A 21,048-nucleotide genomic window follows, 5' to 3' on the forward strand; every position below is an offset into this window, starting at 1 on the left:
TGGCCTTAAACCTTGTGAAATAAATGAGCAAAATGTTGAAATGTAGGAGGAGCGTTTCAGAGGCCAAAGCCATCCTTAGGTATTTTTAATCCTTGGAGGGCACAACAAAAGCTGTCTTTCCCTGATCTTTCAGAGCTAAGGGAAATTTGATAGTAGGTGGAACATTCACCTAAAGTGGTGAAGAATATACATTTGCCGAGATTATTCGAAGTGTCATCATCCTTGGAAGGAGATAAGTATCTGGTTTTATTATCTTACTGACTATCCACACAAATGTGATATGCCTGTGGCTTTTTTGTACAACTAGTACGGTGAAGCCCAGGAGCTGGAAGAAGGCTGAATTACGTCTACTTCTATCAGATCTGGAATATTTTTCTCTGCTACATACTGCAAGTGATTCAGTAAGTGATAAAGTTTCTGGATTATTTGTAGGAATCTCATCGTACATTAAGGAAGTTGCCGGTCTTTTCTTCAAACCAACTTGCAGATTTGGATAGAATGGAGTACAGTACCCAATATGTTTTACACAGGTGTTACAGTTTCTTTTCAGATTCTGCTTTTACAGGTGATGTAACTGAGATAGATTTTAAGTAAACTGTTCATTCACGCTCTTCATTTTCTTGATATGTTGTTATCTCATCAGTATTTACTTCATGGAATTTGGGAAATATGGTATATCAGAGAATTGTAACATCTCTGTTTCCAGAATTATGTATGATCACCGGCAAAAATCTTCTGTTGTACTCACTAGAGACCAACTGCAGTTCACAAGCATCTGTTTAGCCTCTAAAATTCATTTGTTGTTAATGGATCCACTAAGAAAATGTCTCCTCTTACAAATCTTCCTATACCTCTACACAGCTGCTAACTATTACTGCTTGTCCATAACCTTTTCATCCTTTTACGTGCATCTACCTGTGAACTCATCACAGGATAATCACCAGTATGAAAGCCGAGCAGCAACCTACCCTACTGTAACTCGCACCAGGCTGCATACATTGTAACTATTCTGAAAATCGGGAAAAGGTCATAATTTTGAATTAAAGGTGAAAATACTGGCAAAACCTTCAGTTGTTCATAACTGTTACAGATTTATCACCTTAGTTGAGGAGTTGCAGGACATTACTGAAAAATTATGCTGATAGACATTTTGCAACTTGATATTATAAAAAATTGGAAAAGGTACTGTTTACATTTTGCTAATCATATGCTACTAATATATTTTATAAATTGCAGTGATTACCTCCTTGATCATGTAGTAAACCTGTCTATAAATGATTTCTTCACCACAGCTTGTTGAGATAGAGATAAAATTTTAAAATGGGCTGTCAGGGAAATCTGATATGGCAGAACAGCTGAATTGTGAATCAATGTTTCATATGATTTTTTCAAATTAAATTATGGGGCTATGGAGAAGCGTGGATGAAATAAGTGATCAGCTTTTGCTGTCGAAAGTCATAACACATTCGCTCTTTATCATACATTCATAGACATTGCCAAGATCTGCACTCGAGCGGCCAGTTGTAAATTTTAGCCGAGATACTTTATGCTGAGTAACAACAAAAGTTTTTCATTCTGCATATGTCAGCATAAATAATAGAAATAAAACTGCTTTCGAATCGAGTACCATCATAAGATTCAAGGTATCTGTCTGTAAGCTGTTGCAGTTTTTCTAACCAGGTGACATCGCAAGATCCACAGTTCACCTGTTTATGCAGACTTAATAATTCACATCATGCTGAGACCATAATAGTAACACCCAACTCCTTCCACTTTTAAGAATTCAAAACCTCTGTGTTTATAGTATTAGCTGCTAAGGATTTGTTTGGTTGTTTTGTCAAAACTGCAAGGAATTATACTGTTTTGTTGTTCCTTTGGCATCTGTTAGCTTTCCGTAAAGACAATAATGCAAAATTGAACAGTGAAAGTGAAAAAAATAATGTGGAAGCTTCTGTAGATATTCCAATACCTATAGTCATAGATTTATTTATGTCGATTCTATTAAGAAGGAAAGAGAAAAAATGAAAGTGAGAAAGGATCACAATAAAAAAGTAAGTTCTGCAAAAGTAGGCCTAAGTGCTGTAGCGAAGTAAGATACTAATAGTGTAAAACATCAGTGTGTTAATGTTATGGATGACAGTGCAACAATAAAATGTAGAACTGGACAGAAATTTAGCAAACAGCAATAGTATAGAATAGCCAAGTGTGGTAAAATCTAATTAATCAGACAAACATGTATTGTACGGTGTGTTCGTGAGATATTTCTATAAAGCATCCTGGTCATGATGATTGTCGTCATGGTGTTTTGTGTAAAGTCATGTACTCCCAACAAACCTTTAGTCTTCAAATACATCATTGGCATCATTTGGAATAAAACCTGATGTGGAGGACTCCATCACCAATGCTGAAATGCTGTTTAGTTCATTTATTGTTGGACATACCTAAAAATGTCTTGTGCAGATCATGCTTCACAGTTGTTTAAAAGATCCTGATCATCAAACTGCTAAAAAATACAGTTGTGTTAGAAGTAAAACAACTGGAGTTATAAATTCTGGGTCATCTGGAACACAGATGAAGTGGTAGAATATTTAAAAGTAAAACCGTTTTCATGTGCAACCAATGGTAGCACATACATTAAAGATGTTAAACTGTATCCAGTTGTCATTACTTACTGTGATGTTAAACAAGGAAAGATGTGTACCACACTACTATACTTGCTGGAATCAAATTTAAATATTGGTGGAAGACTTTTTAGTCTCTTGAGTGATGAGCTGCTAAGAAAAGGAGCTCCTTTGAAAAGTTGCATTTCATTTGCATGTAGTAAAGCAAATACAGTAGTTGGTCATATAACACGAGTTGCTGCATTTTTGGAAAAAAGAATTCATCCGGATATGTGAATACAAACTTGTTTCTACCACTTGCTTTGTTTAGCTGCAGAAACAGGTGTGAAAAGCCTCAAATATTTTGATGCTGTAGAATTTGTAATGGTCATTTATCACTTTCTCCAAAACAGTTCAAAAAAACGACCTACTTTTAAACTTTGTCAGAATATATATGGCTCTAAACCACATAAAATACTGAAGTACATTTGTACAGTATGGCTGTCTTTTCTGCAGTCAATAGAAAGAATAATCAAACATTGAGAACCTCTTGTAAAATTTTGCAGTGAGGAGGCCTCAAAAAATTTAGTAAAGTACGCCCTATTGTAAATGATCCTGTTACTAAATTATATATTCTTTTCGTGCATAATACTCTCTTGTTTTTTACCAAAGAAAATCTATTCCTTCAGAAAGAAGAGCCAGTAATTCCTAAATTTCATATTATCCTAAATATCTTATTTACAGATTTGACTGTGATATTGATCAGACATCTTGCAATACCTATTTCCACTTGTCTGCTAGAACAGATTTTTTTTAAAAAGATCACAAAGGGGATGAAGGCATTGTCATTGTTGTACACACTCAATTGAAAAAGCTGTTACTATAAAATTGTATGAAGCTATCGGAAGTTTTTTCATCAGAATCAAAGAAAATTTTCTCTAGGTAATGACTTCTTAAGAAACATGGAAGTTATAGATACTGGATCTAGAAAAAGTAAATCTTGATTAGTTGTGAAGTTGAGTGCACTATTTCCTGATCTCCTGAGTGAAATACACACACACACACACACACACACACACACACACACACATTAGTATTGAAATTTTCAAGACACCAGTTTGATGACTTTTGAACAGTAGAAGAAAAGAAAGCTGATATTGATTGGTGTCATGTGTCCATTATATGTGACACATAAGGCATTAAAAAGTTCCCATCACTGAGCAGACTTATACTCACATTACTGTTCCCCATAATAACACTGTCTGTATGAGAGTTTTTAGTACTGTTAGGAAAAACAATAATGAATTAAGATCTAGTATAAGGACAACAGCCTTGAGTGCTTTGACGATCAGTAAAATGAACCATTTGTCTTCAGGAAAAGCATGTTAGCGAAATAATTTCACCAAGGATCAGATTCAGGCTGCACAGAGTGCAACAAGATTATTTTTGAAGAGAAAATTATCTGCAGTCTTCAGTGACAATCCATATTCTGTATTATAAAAGTATAGGAAGATGCAATAAGGCAGTAGATGAGGATGGACTGTGAATATTTTTGTATAGAACACTAAAGACAGGCTTCTCATTTAATAATGTAAGTTTTGGTTTCACTGTGTTTGAAAATTACAGAAATGTTTCTCAAGCATCCTTGATGTTTACTAAACTAATTTTTAGCCTTTTCCACATAACCTGATTGTTTCATTTACAATTGTTTTTATTCCTGGAAAATCCTCTTTATTTAGTGTCAGCAAATGTGTATTGTTTAAAGACCTAAATCAGGCTTCTAATTTTTAAAATTTTTTGACCAACCCCCCCGCCCAATGCCACCTATCGTTGCCCCCACCCCTCCATATTGGGCATGTGATTACTAACAGCTTCTTCTCAAGGTTAGTAGCTACACCTGTATCCAAACGACCAAAATGGTGGGCATTTCCCCAATTTGGACATCTTGTGTTCAGAAATTAACTATGCATTGAAAATTGGACAGCATATCATTGTCTATAATGGCATCAAAATCATGACCATGTTTCCAAACCACATTGAATATAATCTGGTACTTACTTCCATTTATTTCCAATTCCACATATTGTGAACGTATTTGGTAAATTAGTTTTTTTTCCCAATCCATCTCAGTCTACAACACGGTAATTTTAATTTTCAACTGCAAATAGATTCAGTGAGCAAAGTACTTACTTGTACACCTGTATTCATGATAAAGGTAGGTTGCCTACCATTGATTTTATCTTGAAAAGCTACATTTGACACCTGAGTGGGTCCTACCTCTCTAACTGAAAACACTTTGTGAAAGGGAGTGAGGGGTAGTGGCAGAACCACTCCCATACACATTTCCCTTATTTGCATTCCATAGAGCACTTTCGTATCCTATTTTTTTGCCAAGTGATCCTGTAAAGGCAGACAGCTTTCTCTCTTGTGCCTGATCTACAATAGGCACGTACTGGCCAGACATTCAGAAGCTTTGTGAATGTGGCATTTGCAATGAATGCATTTCTGTTATGGTTTACCCTGATGGAAGACTGGACAAACTGCTGAGACTCATAGTGTAGAAAAGAGAGTCGTGTGGCCTTCTTTAGTGTGCTCAGTGAAGCACACTTCATCTCAGCACCTACCTGTGGATCAGTCCCACAAACAAATACATCCACAAAGTGAGCTTCTACTTCACTGAGTAGTACCTTGTTCTTTACATTACTTTTGCCCAGCTCGTAAGTGTGAAGTGATGCAGTTCTTATTATGACAGAAAATTTCTCTAAATCCTCTCCAGAAATTTGACACAGGGTTGAAACTTGGCACCTATAGTGGCTAATGCTATGCTTATCTCCATATCTGTCCACTAGCTGTTTTTCAAAGACATCAAATGCCTTGATGTTTCTGAGCCCTTCCATGGATTTCACCTAAGTGCATGCCTCTCCACACACCTTAAGGTTGGCGACTCCTACCAACATTCCGTACTCCTTGCACACAGTTTCTGTACATCCATTAAATTGTTTATGAAACTGTGGACATTTCTGCCTGGTTTACCAGCAAGGTTGGGAACAAGAGCGTCCATTGCAACATCAATTACAGTCCAGGACATAATGGCTGTGGGAACCCCAGAAATGGGGAAGTAAGGCTAGCTGTGGGCACAGTGCTGCTTTGTGGGGCTGCATTGACTAATGATCCATTAAGGCACCTTTGCAGATCTTCATTCTCCACCCAGAGCTGACCAAGCCTTGCTTGCATCTGTCCTTTCATGGTACCTGGTGGTAGGCATCACTTTAAACCACATACATAAAAAAAGAAACTTTTTTGCCACAATGACAGCTGTGATTCTGCGTAGACTGGAGTGCTGAGCACTCATCTGTTGCATCACAGCACAGAGTCGGATGGCCCTGCACAATGGTTTCTGTTCACAGCTTAGTAATTTTTTATGCGTCACACCAAAGTAAACAACAGGTTGAATTCAGTATGCTGCTCCTGAAGCCAGTTTGTACACTCCCTCAGACGTGTAATCAGGATTGGAAAGTGGTATGAGCTTGTGATTAAATATGGTACTCATCTTTAGAAAGAGAAACTGCATTAGTTTATTTGATCTTGGGGGATTATATTGTGAGGATTGCCAGGGGAATGACAGAAGACAATTTCAGTGGCCCTAGGCCCGTTGCAAAGGAGACAGGAAAATTTAAAGTAAAGGAACTAAGCCATTTAGTGTCTGCACTAAGTGATGGCTGGGAACAGCAGAGGGAGATGTTTTTGAGTCATAGCTCTGAGAGTCCTCGCTCTCGTAAGTCAGCTGATATCTGAAATTATGTGTTTGGTACGGTGACTTTACTGACAACGATTCGGCCTATTCTGGTTTGAACCAGTTTATTTGTTGTCACATTAGTTGAAAGGCAACAGATGAAAAAGGTGTTCTCTCTGTAAAATTTAGATAGTAAAAATTACTCATGTTTGGGTCCTGAGCCACTTCATACATAATTGCCAGATCAAAACTGAGAATGCTTTCATTAGAATCAAACATTCCAAAGAAAGTGACATCTTATACTACATGCCACTAATGTCTCGTGAAATAATTTAAACTGTTTACTGAATTCATTTTGCTACATCTCTCACCAGTGAAGCTGTAGATGTTTATATAATTCTGATAGTCTTTGCCAAACAGATTCTTTAGGTACAATAGGTTTTGAACATTTCTCTGCACTCAGTGGTGAAACTCAGTTGTTGCTGACAACTGAGACACCACATTTCCTCAGACAAAACTCATCTTTCAAAACAAGAAAACAGTTTATGTCCTCTTCTGCATTATTCAATGAACCCACTGCAAGGAAGGTCAGTGTGAATTGCAGACTATTAATGTAGGTGTGGATATAGAGTTGGTTCATTCATAACATCAGCAACTTTTATGTAATAGTTGCATGAAGTAACTACTTTATGCTTCCTCCTAAGTTTTCAACATTATCTACACTATGTTAGTTTCAGCTTCCATTATAAATTCCTGCTCAGTCATATTTTTGCCTACATTTTTTCATTTCAGTGTGACATTCTCTACCTAAACTTTATATTCAGTACTGTCTATTGCTAATTATGCAACTTCATTTTTGTCTTCTTCCTGAATACTAGCATTCACCATTTCCAAAATTTCTGAATTGGTCTCAATGCTAGTTTCTGCTTTTCCAGATTGTGCTTCTTGTGTTAACTTCAGCTGATTGTTCACTTCAAGTTGTAAACTGGTTTAGGGTCTGTTCAAGGGTTATGACAGTCCACTTTATATTTTCAATGATTAACTGGCTCATTCTAGCAAGCACATTTTGTATGCCCAAATTAGTTACCACTTTTGTAGGTTCTCTCACTTCCTTTTCATATTGAATTGTTGCGTCTACTTCATACTAGTGTGAATTTCATACCTGGAGATTAGAACTCAATTGAATTCATATCCGAGTATTATCAGTTTTTCTATTATTTATGTGCTGTTTGCTGCCCATTATTGTTTTTGTTTTCCACCTCCATAGCCCTGTGTGTCACATGTGTAGCTCCTATGTGGAGGACCTGGGTTCAGTTCCTGGTACTGTAAGGGTTCTGCCGTTGGTAGGAGGACGGGAATGGGATTGACTTACTCGGCCTCATGGTACCAATTGAGAAGCTACCTGAGGGAAAGTACCAGCAACAAGGTCAAGAAAGCTGAAAATGGCTGGTGTGCTAACCCCATGCCCTTGGATACTACATTCAGTGACACCACAGGCAGGGGTTGACATGGTAGTTGCTGAGTCCAGATTGACTTTTAAGACCAGAACATGCAGCTTTGCTTTATTACATGTTAGCACAGTTTTGTCGAAAGTGATGGTATTCCTGCTTGCAGAAACTATTTCAGGGTTGTGTTTGCTATGTGTAATAATAATAATAATAGTAATAATAATAATAATAATAATAATAATAATAATGACTGCAAATGTAACCAGTGATACAAATAAACACAAGATATCAAACAATGGAAAATCCAGGATGAAATGTAACAATATGATGAAAAGGGTAACCACTACTCACCATATAGTGGAAATGCTAACTCACAGTGAAGCACAACGAAAAGACTGCCACACACACACACACACACACACACACACACACACACACACACAAAGCACAGTTTTGGCAGCTGGAACCAGACCAGAGTCTGTTCATATGTGTCACTTGTGTGCAAACACCTTTTATATACACATTTTGTATCGATACAAGTGTGAATTTGACATACATGTAATGTAAATTGTAAATATAGATTTAAAAATATCGCATGTGAGGTTTATATTGGATCATATTTTTCAGTAATGCAGTGTATTGTATGTTTCATAGAGAATGGGAATGTAGCAGTGATCAGTTTTATCATAAGGTGTGAATGTGTACTTGTGTGTGTGTGTGTGTGTGTGTGTGTGTGTGTGTGTGTGTGTGTGTGCTTATGAATACACCAACGCACCTTCTCATGTGTGTGTTTGCACACGCACACACACACACAAACACACACACACACACACACACACACACACACACACACACACACCTTTTATGATATGTATTTTGTTTGTCGGCAGGTCTACAATATGCCACCACTTTGCTTCACTTGGCCTTGCAGCAGATGTTTGTGACTCTAAAAATATGGTTTCTCCAAACTGCATTGTGACTTTGAATAAAATAGACGTGCTCAGTGATCTTGAATCCCTTAGAGCAGTTGAACAGCAGTATTCCAATGTTGTCCTAATGTCATGCAAGACAGAAGAAGGAGTTCCTGAACTGCTTTCAAAATTGACACACAAACTGTCTTCCATGTAAGTTGGTTACCTGTTAACTATTACAACGAACATAGCTCCTACTGTAATCTCAATGACTTTAAATATGTAGCCATATGTCCAATTGTGTTGTGACATATTATCAGAATATGAATTTCCTGTTTGGTAGATTTAGAAAACCCTTCACAATTTTGCCTATTTTAAAGGAAAATGGGAAGTGCATTAAATTGTCCTTAGGGTTTGAACTATGGAAATATATGGAGGAAGCAGAAGTTACAATGAAGAAATAATAATGAAATTTTTAAAATACAAGGTGCGTTTGGAAAGTAAGCGCAAAAATAAAAACTACTTACGTGTTTTGGGTAAATCTTTTCCATTTTTCGCCGGCCACGGTGGTCTAGCAGTTCTAGGCGCTCAGTCCGGAGTCGCGTGACTTCTACGGTCACAGGTTCGAATCCTACCTCGCGCATGGATCTGTGTGATGTTCTTAGGTTAGTTAGGTTTAAGTAGTTCTAAGTTCTAGGGGACTTATGATCTCAGCAGTTGAGTCCCATAGTGCTCAGAGCCATTTGAACCCTTTTTTTTCCGACATAGTCTCCTGTTAGACTTATGAACTTCATCCAATGCTGTTCTAATTTGTTGATCCCTTCCAAATAATAGGGACTGTCCAAGTCTGCAAAATAGCTATTAGTTGCTGCAGTCACCTCCTCATTTGAATAAAATCTTTGCCCCACCAGCCATTTCTTCAAATTGGGGAACAAATAGCATTTCTTCAAATTGGGGAACAAATAATAGTCCAAGGGAGCCAAGTCTGGAGAATAGGGGGGATGTGAAATGAGTTGGAACCCTATTTCCATTAATTTTGGGACCACAACTCCTCAGATGTGTGCTGGTGCATTGTCGTGATGGAAAAGAACTTTTTTTGCGGTCCAATTGGAGGCGTTTTTCTTGTAGCTCAGCTTTCAAATGGTCCAAAAACGATGAATAATATACACCTGTAATAGTATTAACCTTTTCTAGATAGTCGATGAGGATTATCCCTTGTGAATCCCAAAAGACAGTCGCCATAACCTTTCCGGCCAAAAGTATGGTCTTGCCTTTTTTGGTGCAGATTCTCCCTTGGTAACCCATAGTTTAGATTGTTGTTTGGTCTCAGGAGTATAATGATGTATCCATGTTTCATCCACAGTGATGAAACAACCCTTAAAGTCCTGCGGATTCTTCCTGAGCAGCTGCAAACCATCCTTGCAACAATTCACACGATTCTGTTTTTGGTCAAGTGTGAGCAGTCACGGAACCCATCTTGCGGATAGCTTTCTCATGTCCAAATGTTTATGCAAAATATTATGTACCCGTTCATTCCACAGCACTAGCAATCTCACACACCTTAATTCTTCTGTCATCCATTGCCATATCATGGATTTTATCAATGATTTCTGGAGTCATAACCTATACAGGGCATCCAGAATGTTCAGCATCACTTGTGCCCAAATGGCCACACCAAAAATTTTGAAACCTTCTATAAACTGTTCTAATCTAAGGTGTTGTGTCACCGTAATGTTTATCAAGCTTCTCTTTAGTTGCCTGAGGCATTTTGTCTTTCATAAAGTAATGTTTAATCACCACACGAAATTCTTTTCCATGCATTTTTTAACAATTACTCAACTTCCTTGATTCGCACGAGTGCCAAACACAAAGAAATAGACCAGTATGGCTGAAACTTGGTGTGCATTTTTTCTGAAGATGCTACTAACTAAACATGACCTCGATACACACTGGTGGTGCCATCTCTTGGACTTTGCACGGACTTTTCAAACACCCCTTGTCTTTACAAACACCAGTTTCACCTGTAGTGCACCACTTTATCTTTTGATGATGAGTCACATATACTTAAAACAAATTGACATAAATCTAAAACAGTGTGGAGGGAAAAGACGTATCTATTGCAATGTCATCAGATATGGTTGAAAAAACTATTCCAATTCTTTATGGGAACTAAATCAATGAGAAGCAACACTGTGAGAAAATGAGACAAATATGTAATTGTCTGAAATGTTTGCATCTCCAAAAGACCTTGTGTTTTATCCCATATACCATTATTTAGCTTATTACTGTATTTAGCTTATTACTGCAGGCACAAATCCCAGAGTGCATGTTCAGTCCTCATAATTTTGATAGTTCTTCTCATAATAGTCTCTCCTGGATGCGATGCACTAGTCCTAGTGATTTTGGCCATCTACAAGAGATGCTGGTACCATGTTTTGATAGTTCCTTCAGAATCACCTCTGCTCCCTTCGCTACTGCTTCTGATGATGAAAGTGCCCCCACCAGAGGTGTTTATTTAGGGTAGGGAACAGAAAAATGTCACATGGGGCTAAATGTAGACTACAGGAAGGGTGAGGGCTGCACTTCAAATTGACTTTTGCAATATATTCCGCAACGACATATCCAATATGCAGTTGTGCTTTCTCATGGTGCAGCATCCAGCCTGTTTCATGAATCTGCAATTTTTTTGTACCTGATACAGTCGTACAAAGTTTTCAGGATAACCTTGTAGTATTGTCCAGTTATTGATGTGTGTTCAGGTACAATATGCCAATAAATCATTCCATGAATATCAAAAAATGAGATGATCATAACTTTCCCAGCAGATGCAACCACTTTTGCTTTTTTAGGGACTAGGTTATGGAGATTTCCACACTGAGCTTTCCTGTTTGCTCTCGGGATCACAATGTTGTAGCAAAGTTTCATCAGTACTAATTACTTTTGAAAGAAACTCTGGCTCTTACTCTAAAATCAATTTCAGGACAACCCTGTACACAAATGGCTTTTTGTTCAGAAATCAGCAGTCTTGCAACCCACAGTGTACGTACACATCTCATGTAAATTTCTGTCAGCAACTATTGGGTGGCATCAAGTGAAATTTTCAGTTTGTCCAAAAGTGTTCATAAGGTTATTCGTCAATTCTCTCTCTGTGACAGCAGTGGTGTCAATATTTTCTTCTGAAAGGCCAGTAACTGAAGTGTCAGATCCACCTTCCTTTGAAATTTATCATCTCCTCTCTGTAAATAGTTTAAATGATCTTCGAACTGTGCTGAAGGGAAGGACAGACTCTCCCTAGGTCTTCTGTAACATTGCATATGCCTCAGCTAAAGATTTGTTGAGATGACTGCAGAATTTCAAAGTCTCATATTGTTTTTTGCAAGTCACCTCCTTTGTTGCAGTAGACAATACTGAACATGTCTGAGCTTGCCCACCTGCATACCTTAATCTAACAGAATATCATAAGATTAAATTCTAGCATCAGAAATTATGACATAAAAATTATGGAAATTCATTATTTAACAGCCTTCAAAGGGCTTGTACATCCCATATCAGAACTTTTTCTTAGAGTGATATGTGTCGTATTTCATAATAACTTCAGTGCATGAAAAGATATTTATAAAATGGAAAATTTACTCAAAAAAGCCTACAAAATTGGAGGAAGATAGAATGGCTGTCAACACTTAACTTCAGCAAGAAAAGGCTAAATTCTGCTGGTAGACACACATCAAAGTACAAAAAACTAGCTTCGCTTTAGGAACCATTAGTTCCGTCCTCAGAAAGGAAATGTGAAATGAAATGTTTAAAGAAGCGGCAGACCCCAGGACAAGAGGGACCTACCTGTTTTAAGCACAAGTGGAGACATAAATTAAGGATGTGCATCACATACAGTAAGAGATCGAAGGTATAGCTGTTTGTTAATGTCAAGAGCACTTTTGCAGAAGAAATTAAGTCTTGAGGCACAGGGTTGGGGTACCTGATCAGATTGGTCAAAGATCTCTTGCTCTCTCTGACATTCACCACACTGTCTTTGTCTCCCTTTCTCTTCATAACAAGTGGGAACCTTGTATCCAGTTGTCTAAAAAACCTGTACCTCCTTTCTAACCTACCTCAACTTATCTCTGTTTCGTTTCTGGCCCAAGAAGAATGCTTATGAAGAAAGACTGTATTTTCACTAAGGATTTAGTTCATATTCTGCAAGGTTGCTGATAACCATGTCGTTGAGCACCCTGCAACCAATATTATTATCGTTCATGTGGAAGAAAGTAACACTTCCAGAAGCTAGGATAGTTTTTTTTCTACTTTATACATTTCTCTTGGAAGCACTTGTTAGTTGCTTCCTATAAATAAATACTGGCCAGTCATTCTGAACAGGTGTATACATGGTGAACATTAATAAAACCAACAAACTGCAGAGACAGATTCCCGACTAGAAATGGAGGACAAAGGTCCAGTGGACAAGTGTCTGGAAATGCATCATTGCCATGGTAGATCGTGCTGATGAATGAAAGTTCCTCTGACCGTGGTGTCGTGTGTTCCTTGCGTGTTGCAGGCTATGTGATTGTTGCAGTGTACAGTGAACAGCAGAATGGTCTGGTATTCGTGCCAGGAACAGGCCAAAATGTTGTTTATGTACAGCCAAGCAGATGGAAATGGTTGAAAAGCAGCACAGCTATACCAAGACAAGTACCCTCACAGATACCAACCACATCACACAACATTCCAAGCCCTTTTGGAGCATTGTGTGATCATGCTTCTTTCCAGACAGATGAATGTGCAGGGAGGTGGCGAACTGTGCGTACACCAGATTTGGAGGACTGAATTCTACAGGATATTGAGATGAACCCTAGTACAGGCTCGAAGCAAATGACCTTCCAACATGGTGTAAGCCAAATATGATTATGTGTACTCTGCATGACAACTGCTGCTATCACTATCACTTGCATTGAGTGCAAGGATTATCAGCAGCAGATGTCCCTCTATGGAGAGGATTTTGTTGATGGGTTTTGCACCAGACCATCACAATTATGGGATTTCTGTCATCAGTCCTCTTTACCAACAAAGCAACCTTTACCAGAACTGGCATCGTCAATGTTCATAATCATCATCTGTGGCCTGCAGACATGGCACGTGGTCATAGGAGCTCTCATTCATTAGTGCCATCTGCTGTGGCAACATTGCATTTCTGGACAGAAGTTCATATGACTTTTTTCCCTCCCTGTCCCTGTAGTTAGTCGTTTTTGATCATGTTCACCCTGTGTATACATCCTTATGTTCAGTTAAAATGGAAAATATTCTTTACTGCAGCATTTTTTTCATTATTATTGTCTTTATTTTGTTTTCAGTAAAATTATTAACATTCATTTGCAGGCCCTCTTTATGAACGTTAAGCAGCTGATAAACACAGTTTTTCTGATTGTGAACATTGTGAGCGTCTTCTGTTGACAGTTGCCTTCATTGTTCACAATTGAGCACCACAGAGACAACTAACTAGTGTTGCAAACAAACATCTATTCTTAAGTTGCTGGTGCAGCAACTGAGTTCAAGAGGGGCAAGTACCCATGTAGGAAGTCAAACATGTGAATGTCAGTTTGGGCATCCTGTATTAGCAGTGAAAGCTTCTAACAAAATTAATGGACTTGGAAAGTGCCAGAGAATCCTTCAGTTTTTAATAATGGTTTGTTGTGCTTGTATCATCTGTTCTGGTAATACTGTAACTATGAGGGTTGGACTTAAATAGTGGCAACTATTTATTCACAACCGATACAAAAGAGTTACATGTTTGCACCTGTTACTGTCCTTCAAAGTATTTACCAGCGTTGTGTAGAACCCATTGCCAGTGATGTGGAAGGCATAGTATACAGTTAGCAGAGCCTGTTCTGTTGATAGTGTGAATGGAGCGTTCTACTTCCTGTCGAATCTCTAGAACAGTTCTGAAGCAAATGCCATGAAGTGATTCCTTCATCTTCAGAATCAAATCAAAGTCACAAGGGCTTAAGTCCAGGGAGTATGGTAGATGGTACAGAGCTTCCCGGTCCCATTGACCGAACAGAGCAGCCACAGCTTGCGCTATATGCGCCTGCACCACATTGTCGTGCAAAATGATGGGTGGGTTGCGCAGAAGGTGGTCGCCACTTCTGGTCACAGGTGATGCTCCAAAAACAAGCAGTAATACTGTGTACTGACAGTCTGCCATGGAGGAGCATAATTCCTTAGGATAAGACCATCACAGTCGTACTTGAAAATCACCATAACTTTAGACCACTCCATTCGCACCATCAACAGAACAGGCTCTGCTAACGGTATATTACACCTTCCACATCACTGGTAAGGGATCCTACACAACACTGGTGACCACTTTCGAGGACAGTGACAAGTGCAAACATGTAACTCTTTTGTATCTGTTGGTAATAAATTGTTGCCACTATTTAAGTTCCAACCCTCATATTAAGATACAAGCACATTTCATTCCAGGACACCCTCATCCTACAAAGTGAGAAACTGACCCAAATATTCAAAGAATCAACTGTAATCAACAGCATTACAATGAAGAAAGCAGTTTAAACCACAGCATTGAAGTCGCAAAGAAAATATCCACAGAACCATCTTATAAAATGTTCTGAGAGTGACCTCTTTCCTCACAAAAAAGTCTGGAAGGAGGTAAAAAGATTCACCATTTGGATCTCCAGGCGTGCAAAATGCAGGAAAGAATTATCAGAAAAGAGCTTAATACACTTAAATATTCTATGGATTGCACTGTAGAATGTTAGTTCACATATGAGCAGTTGAATTAGACATAACTGCTGCGGCAGAAAGAGAGTGGCCTGTTGCCACCATGCCTGCAGTGTTTTCAGATCTTGTAGTAGTTGTTGGCCTGACAGTTTAGCAGAAGACTGACAAAACGTACAATATCAGCACATTTACCTATGACTAGGGTGACCAGATGCAATTATTTAAAAAGGAGGACAAACGGCTTCAAAAAGGAGGACAAAGGAAGAAAAAAACAGGACACATCATACGGGTCAACTGCAGATGAGGACACCACTCGTGAGCTTTGGGTAAGTCACGTGACTGCCGGCAATTACTGGTAAAACTGGTAGTTAATTGTTACTGGTGGTGATCCCCCAGAGCTATTTTTTTTATTTTATATTAAAAACATTGATTGTGGTGACAGTGTGGCTTCAATTGTTTCTATATTTACACTTAGTGTTAAGATTTAACAAAGACGGCTGCCTAAACGCCATTCCCGATTGGCTACTTTCATGTTACGTGTCCAAAGCTCACCGGTGGTATCCTCATATGCAGCATTCCCCATCAAACATACGTTCAATTTTAATAAATGAGTTTATTATTTATACACATAACATACATACATTTCTTAACAATTTCTGATACTTCTCGGAGGAACCAATTTTTTACAGAAGTTTAGGCTTACTCAACAGATAACTGTAAAATGACACATGAAAATTCTTTTAAATTATTTTGGGTCATCAACAGACCTTTCACTGATTCAAGATTTAATCTATTCCTCTCATCAGTTCACTCTGTGGTAATTAGAGAAAATATTCTTTCGGCATTAGCATTATGCCCTAAAATACTGAAAAAGTATTGAGCAAGTTTCAGCAACTCTAAGTGACAGTCAACTGACTTAGTGTCACAAAAAACCTTGCCCATTTTTTACTACAAGATAAAGTCTTAAATTCTGGATCATCATTATTCCTTTTTAGAAATTGCCTGAAATTGCAGAACTGACCAAAACATTTTGCATATTCAATTTCAAAGGCTTTACATTTCTCCTGCAAATACACAAGGCTTTTCTCATCATCACTGTAGCTAAAATCATTTTTAAGTGACATCCACTAAAACATGAGAAGGCTCAAACATACAGATCCACCGTTTCAAATATTCATGACATGATTCATAAAGTAAAATAGCTTCCTCCATAAGAAGTCTGACTTCTTTCTCGAAGCTTTCCTCTGGTGTAATTTTCAGGCTCTGCTTGACCTTAAGGCAAATCAATTTTTCACTTAATCGGTCTTCAAGCACCTTACATACTGACTCCAAAATTTCAATCACATCAACCACAGAGTTGTTGTCCTTTTATAATTCCAGAATACTTGTACTGAACAAAGACATCAATGAATGCAAATACCATAAGTAAGCTTCACTCAACCTGTTCTCATAAAATTGAAACAAACCCTTGGTGGAGCAGCATACATTTTCAGTACCCTTTCAAGAGCTGGAAAAAGAGACAGTCACCTAGTCTTCAGATGAGACAGGACTTGTTTGTAATTAACTTCAACAAATTTACAGAAAGATCATGACTGTTCTGTTATAACTGTGTAAATAGAAAAATAATTATGTATTTTTACAATAATACACTCTAAATCAATAGAAACACAATCAACTCCATGCCGAATTGTATTGTGTAAAATGTGAGCTCGACATCCCACTCCAATTAAATGCTCATTTTTAAGAGATGTCTTTAATCTGCTGTATATGTTAGTGCCTTCCTTGCTGTTAATACCACCAAAGTTTGTGTTTGCATTATCACCAGTAAACGACACACACATATTAACAATACCCAAATGATGTAAAGTTTCTGTAATGTACTCTGCAACTGTCTCAGATGTTTCATTTGGAGTAGATTTTAGCTTGATTACTTTTGTTTATAAACCACCCTATTTGTACTCAAAATATTGTATAACAATTGGAAACATTTTTATATTGCCATGGTTACTTCCATCAGTAGAGACGCCAAAACAAGATATACCACTCAAATCTTCCATTGTTACAGTCAAGGCATGTGGAGGAATCACATTATTTATAATACTTTGAGTTTTATTATGGGTGAGTTTTTAGCAACATCCGACTCAGTGTACAATCCATTGATCTGTAGCTAAAATGATGCCTAACTTTATGGAATGCTAATGCTGCTTTTCCAGCAAGAACTCTGTGGCTTATAGCAGAAGTAGATTGTTGTTGCTGAAATAATGTGTCTATCCTAGACATTGAACTGGAAGCCATAAGGTTTTTTTATGCTTCTGAGTGGCAACGTGGTGTTAGAAATCTTGGCCACCTGTGCAAGAAATTTAACATTTCAGTGACAAAGCAACATGCATTTCATTTTATAGCATTTACAAAGCAAAAAACTTAGGACCATTCACCTCCCTTCATTCGACGCACCGCTACCAACATCTATAAGTCAAGCAGCAGCTGACGACATGTAAACTGCACTTTAACCTTCTGAATACAAATAAATTGAATGACTATGAAACAATGAGATAAAACCATGACAGTTAATCCGTCAAGTTATTTCTTACCTTTATTGGCCACTGAGACATACATTCTGGCTCCACGTATCTTACATTCCTCTTCAAATTCATTTCTCCCTTTCTTGAAAGCTGGATATTTGCAGGGAAGGACATCAGGAAATGTACACTTTCGTTTAGACATACCCAAATATTTTACGTAACTCACTCAGTTAAAAATTATACTCACAAATCACATGTGCACTACAGGAAGCCAAGCCAATACAAAGGAAGATACAAAATGAAAATTTTAAATAATTGATATTTGCATTCGCATATAGGTTGATCAACGATAACATCGACGGTCCTGGTGCCACCTACTAACACCGCCTTTATGCGTGTTTATCGCGAAGGCTGTGCCAATAGTTAAAGTATTTAAGAAAAAAGCAATAGAATGGGACAAATTGTAAATTTAACTGTATTACGCTCAAGTTTGTGAAAAAACCGGACTCCGTAAAAATCCGCCTGGACCCTGGACAAAGAGCTACAAAGGAGGACATGTCTGGATTAATCCGGACGTCTGGTCACCCTACCTATGACCAGATCATGGGTCATCAGTATGACCTAGCACTTCATCGCAGAGATCTTGCAGCCACCGTGTCATTGTTGTATAATGAGCAACTTCCTGCCATCACCAGAGTCATCTGACATGGATAGGAATGTGCTCATGACAGGGTCGGCATTTACCATTGGATTGTAACAACAGGTAGGTAGGCCATCCTGCAGCAAATGACTCACCAATTTAATGCTGGACAGTAGTAATTGCACACTGCCATGCCATGTGGAACCACCTTCTTAGTATAGAGTAAAGAAGCTGCCACACTAAACATGTACCTCTGGTCACTGCACATCTCAGTGTGCAAAGATTATGGTGGGTACAGGAACATTGCTACTGGATGCTCAAGACATTGTAATAATCACACCTGTAAGAACGAGTTGGAAGAGATATTGGTTCACACATATACCAGGGTTTGAATACATAAAAAATCACATGAAGAGATGCACCCCACTTGCAGCTGGTAGATGTTTTTCATTTGCTGGACGTTAACACGATGCGAAATGGAGTCCTGACATCTCTCTCACTGGAAACTGACACAGGAACCAACTTTCCTATCATGCGCATCCTTTTGTACTTCTGTAGTGCTCAAAGGAGAGACTCTTATCATTCATAAATTATGACAAAATGAGCCACTCTTCATCAATTTTTACATATCTCCAGTCACTAATCAGGGAACACTAGATTTCTGTTGTGTACACACACACCCAAATGTCTGCTGATTCAGACACCTATCATTCAGTAAGATGTTCCTTATTGTTAAGTATTTTTAGCCTGCCAAATATTAAATACTGAATCACAGTAAATAGAATATTGCGCAACAGACTACTTAACACACACTCAGCATAGTGCACATTAAGGGTTACAGTGCACCTGTGGTGTGTTACATGCTGATGTTGGCAGTTCATTGACTTTGGCAATAGCCAGTCAGATTGTAGAATACAGTAGTCAGTGAGAATCACTGAATCTAATGATTTCTTTCAGCAGAAGATGCAAATTGATTACATTTATTTTCTGTATGGAGAGCACCGCAATAAATTTTATTGATCTGTTTATTGTGGATTTTAAGGTTGGTTACTGATATTCATATTTCTTTGGTGACTGCAAAAAAACTGATCAGTGGTGAAGCTTTGAAGCCTAGGTTATGGCGGAATGTGACAATTTGGTTGTGAATGGAAGAAAACTAAATGTGCTGACAGACTGGCCTGTAGCATAGCCCATTGCCTTGGTTAGGTTGGAATGTTATAATTTGCTTGTGAACTGGGAGAGCCAGCAAATTTCAGCATGAAAATATGATTGCCATCATAGAGTTATGTATAGTATAGCTGAAGATACACATTTGTTAATGCAATACTCTGCTGCATGTCTTATTTCTGCTTCTGCCGAAAATTCTGACAATGTGGTTAAATTCTATCCTAAACCAACCTCACAGAACCAAATACCAGCTAATTTTGTTTATGAATTAACACTCTGATTGTCTACTGATAATCAACTCAGAATTCATCATATTAAGTTCCCACCAATTGTTCACAACATTGGTACCCAATGCAACATTCACAGACAACATAAGTGCATTTTTATCCACTTTAAGAATTGCTGTCATAATATTAGCATTCCATCATATAACTGAATCTTTTAATATTTTATTTTTAAGTAACAAATTATAATGATCCTCACCACTTTTTCAGGTGTGGGAGCACAATAACCAATGCCAACCCAGCACTCACACAGGCTCGCCATCGACACCACCTTGTTGCCTGTGTCGATTGTTTGGACAGGTTTTTCCAGTGCACTGGTGACACGGTCTTGGCTGCCCACCAACTGCGGAAGGCATTGAGACACATTGGTCATATCACAGGACATGTTAGCAGTGAACAAATTTTAGATGTAATTTTCAGAGATTTTTGTATTGGCAAGTAGCACTCAGATATGTGTGATTGTCCAGTTAGTTCTCAGGTATTCATAAGGTGAGACAGATATATAATTAGCACTATTGTGAAGTCTTCTTGGATGAATAGGATGACTCTTTGTGCAATATTTGATCCCCAATTGCTTTCAGTATTGTAATTTCAGGAAGTCCTGCAATCATTGGAAGACCTACTGGATGGTAGATCATGTAGGAGACGTCTCTTCCTAACCTAAGACTAAATGAAATATGCTTACAAATAAAAAATAATAGAGGCTCTTTATTGAGTAGTGCCTGTGTTTAGTCATTCTCTCTTTGTATTTATTAAATGTTAATTCAGTGGTTTATTTGATTTTTTTAAAAAATATTTCTCATTGTCTGGCAAATGAGCCTCTGGTACTCTTACTTCTAAACCTGATATTATTTATGTGTTTAACTTGGATACTTTTTTTAAAATTTATATAGCAAGTGACAAAACAAGTTAGAAACAATCTTTGTTATCTTCTTGCTCATTAATTGTTGTTACTGATGTTTGTCATTTTCAATAGTTAATGGATAAGCAGGTATGGTGTACTAGTTTTGCCAT

The 21,048-nt window shown here is 37.9% G+C and overlaps 1 protein-coding gene across 3 annotated transcripts in view; it reads left to right on the forward strand.

Annotated features, from left to right (window-relative positions):
- Positions 1-20,745, forward strand: part of LOC126281864 (tRNA modification GTPase GTPBP3, mitochondrial) — a 120,926-nt gene extending 100,181 nt beyond the window's left edge. For 2 of the 3 annotated variants that reach the window (XM_049981133.1, XM_049981134.1), the window contains exons 7-8: positions 8,672-8,905; positions 20,245-20,745. In XM_049981133.1, coding sequence (XP_049837090.1) covers positions 8,672-8,905; positions 20,245-20,476 — 466 coding nt within the window. In that variant the 3' untranslated portion in view covers positions 20,477-20,745. The remainder of the gene's footprint in view (positions 1-8,671; positions 8,906-20,244) is intronic. The other variant, XM_049981131.1, reaches the window with a different exon arrangement.
- The last annotated feature ends 303 nt before the right edge of the window (positions 20,746-21,048 follow it).

The sequence above is a fragment of the Schistocerca gregaria genome, chromosome 7 (genome assembly GCF_023897955.1).
Source record: "Schistocerca gregaria isolate iqSchGreg1 chromosome 7, iqSchGreg1.2, whole genome shotgun sequence".
In the NCBI taxonomy this organism is placed as follows: Eukaryota; Metazoa; Arthropoda; class Insecta; order Orthoptera; family Acrididae; genus Schistocerca; species Schistocerca gregaria.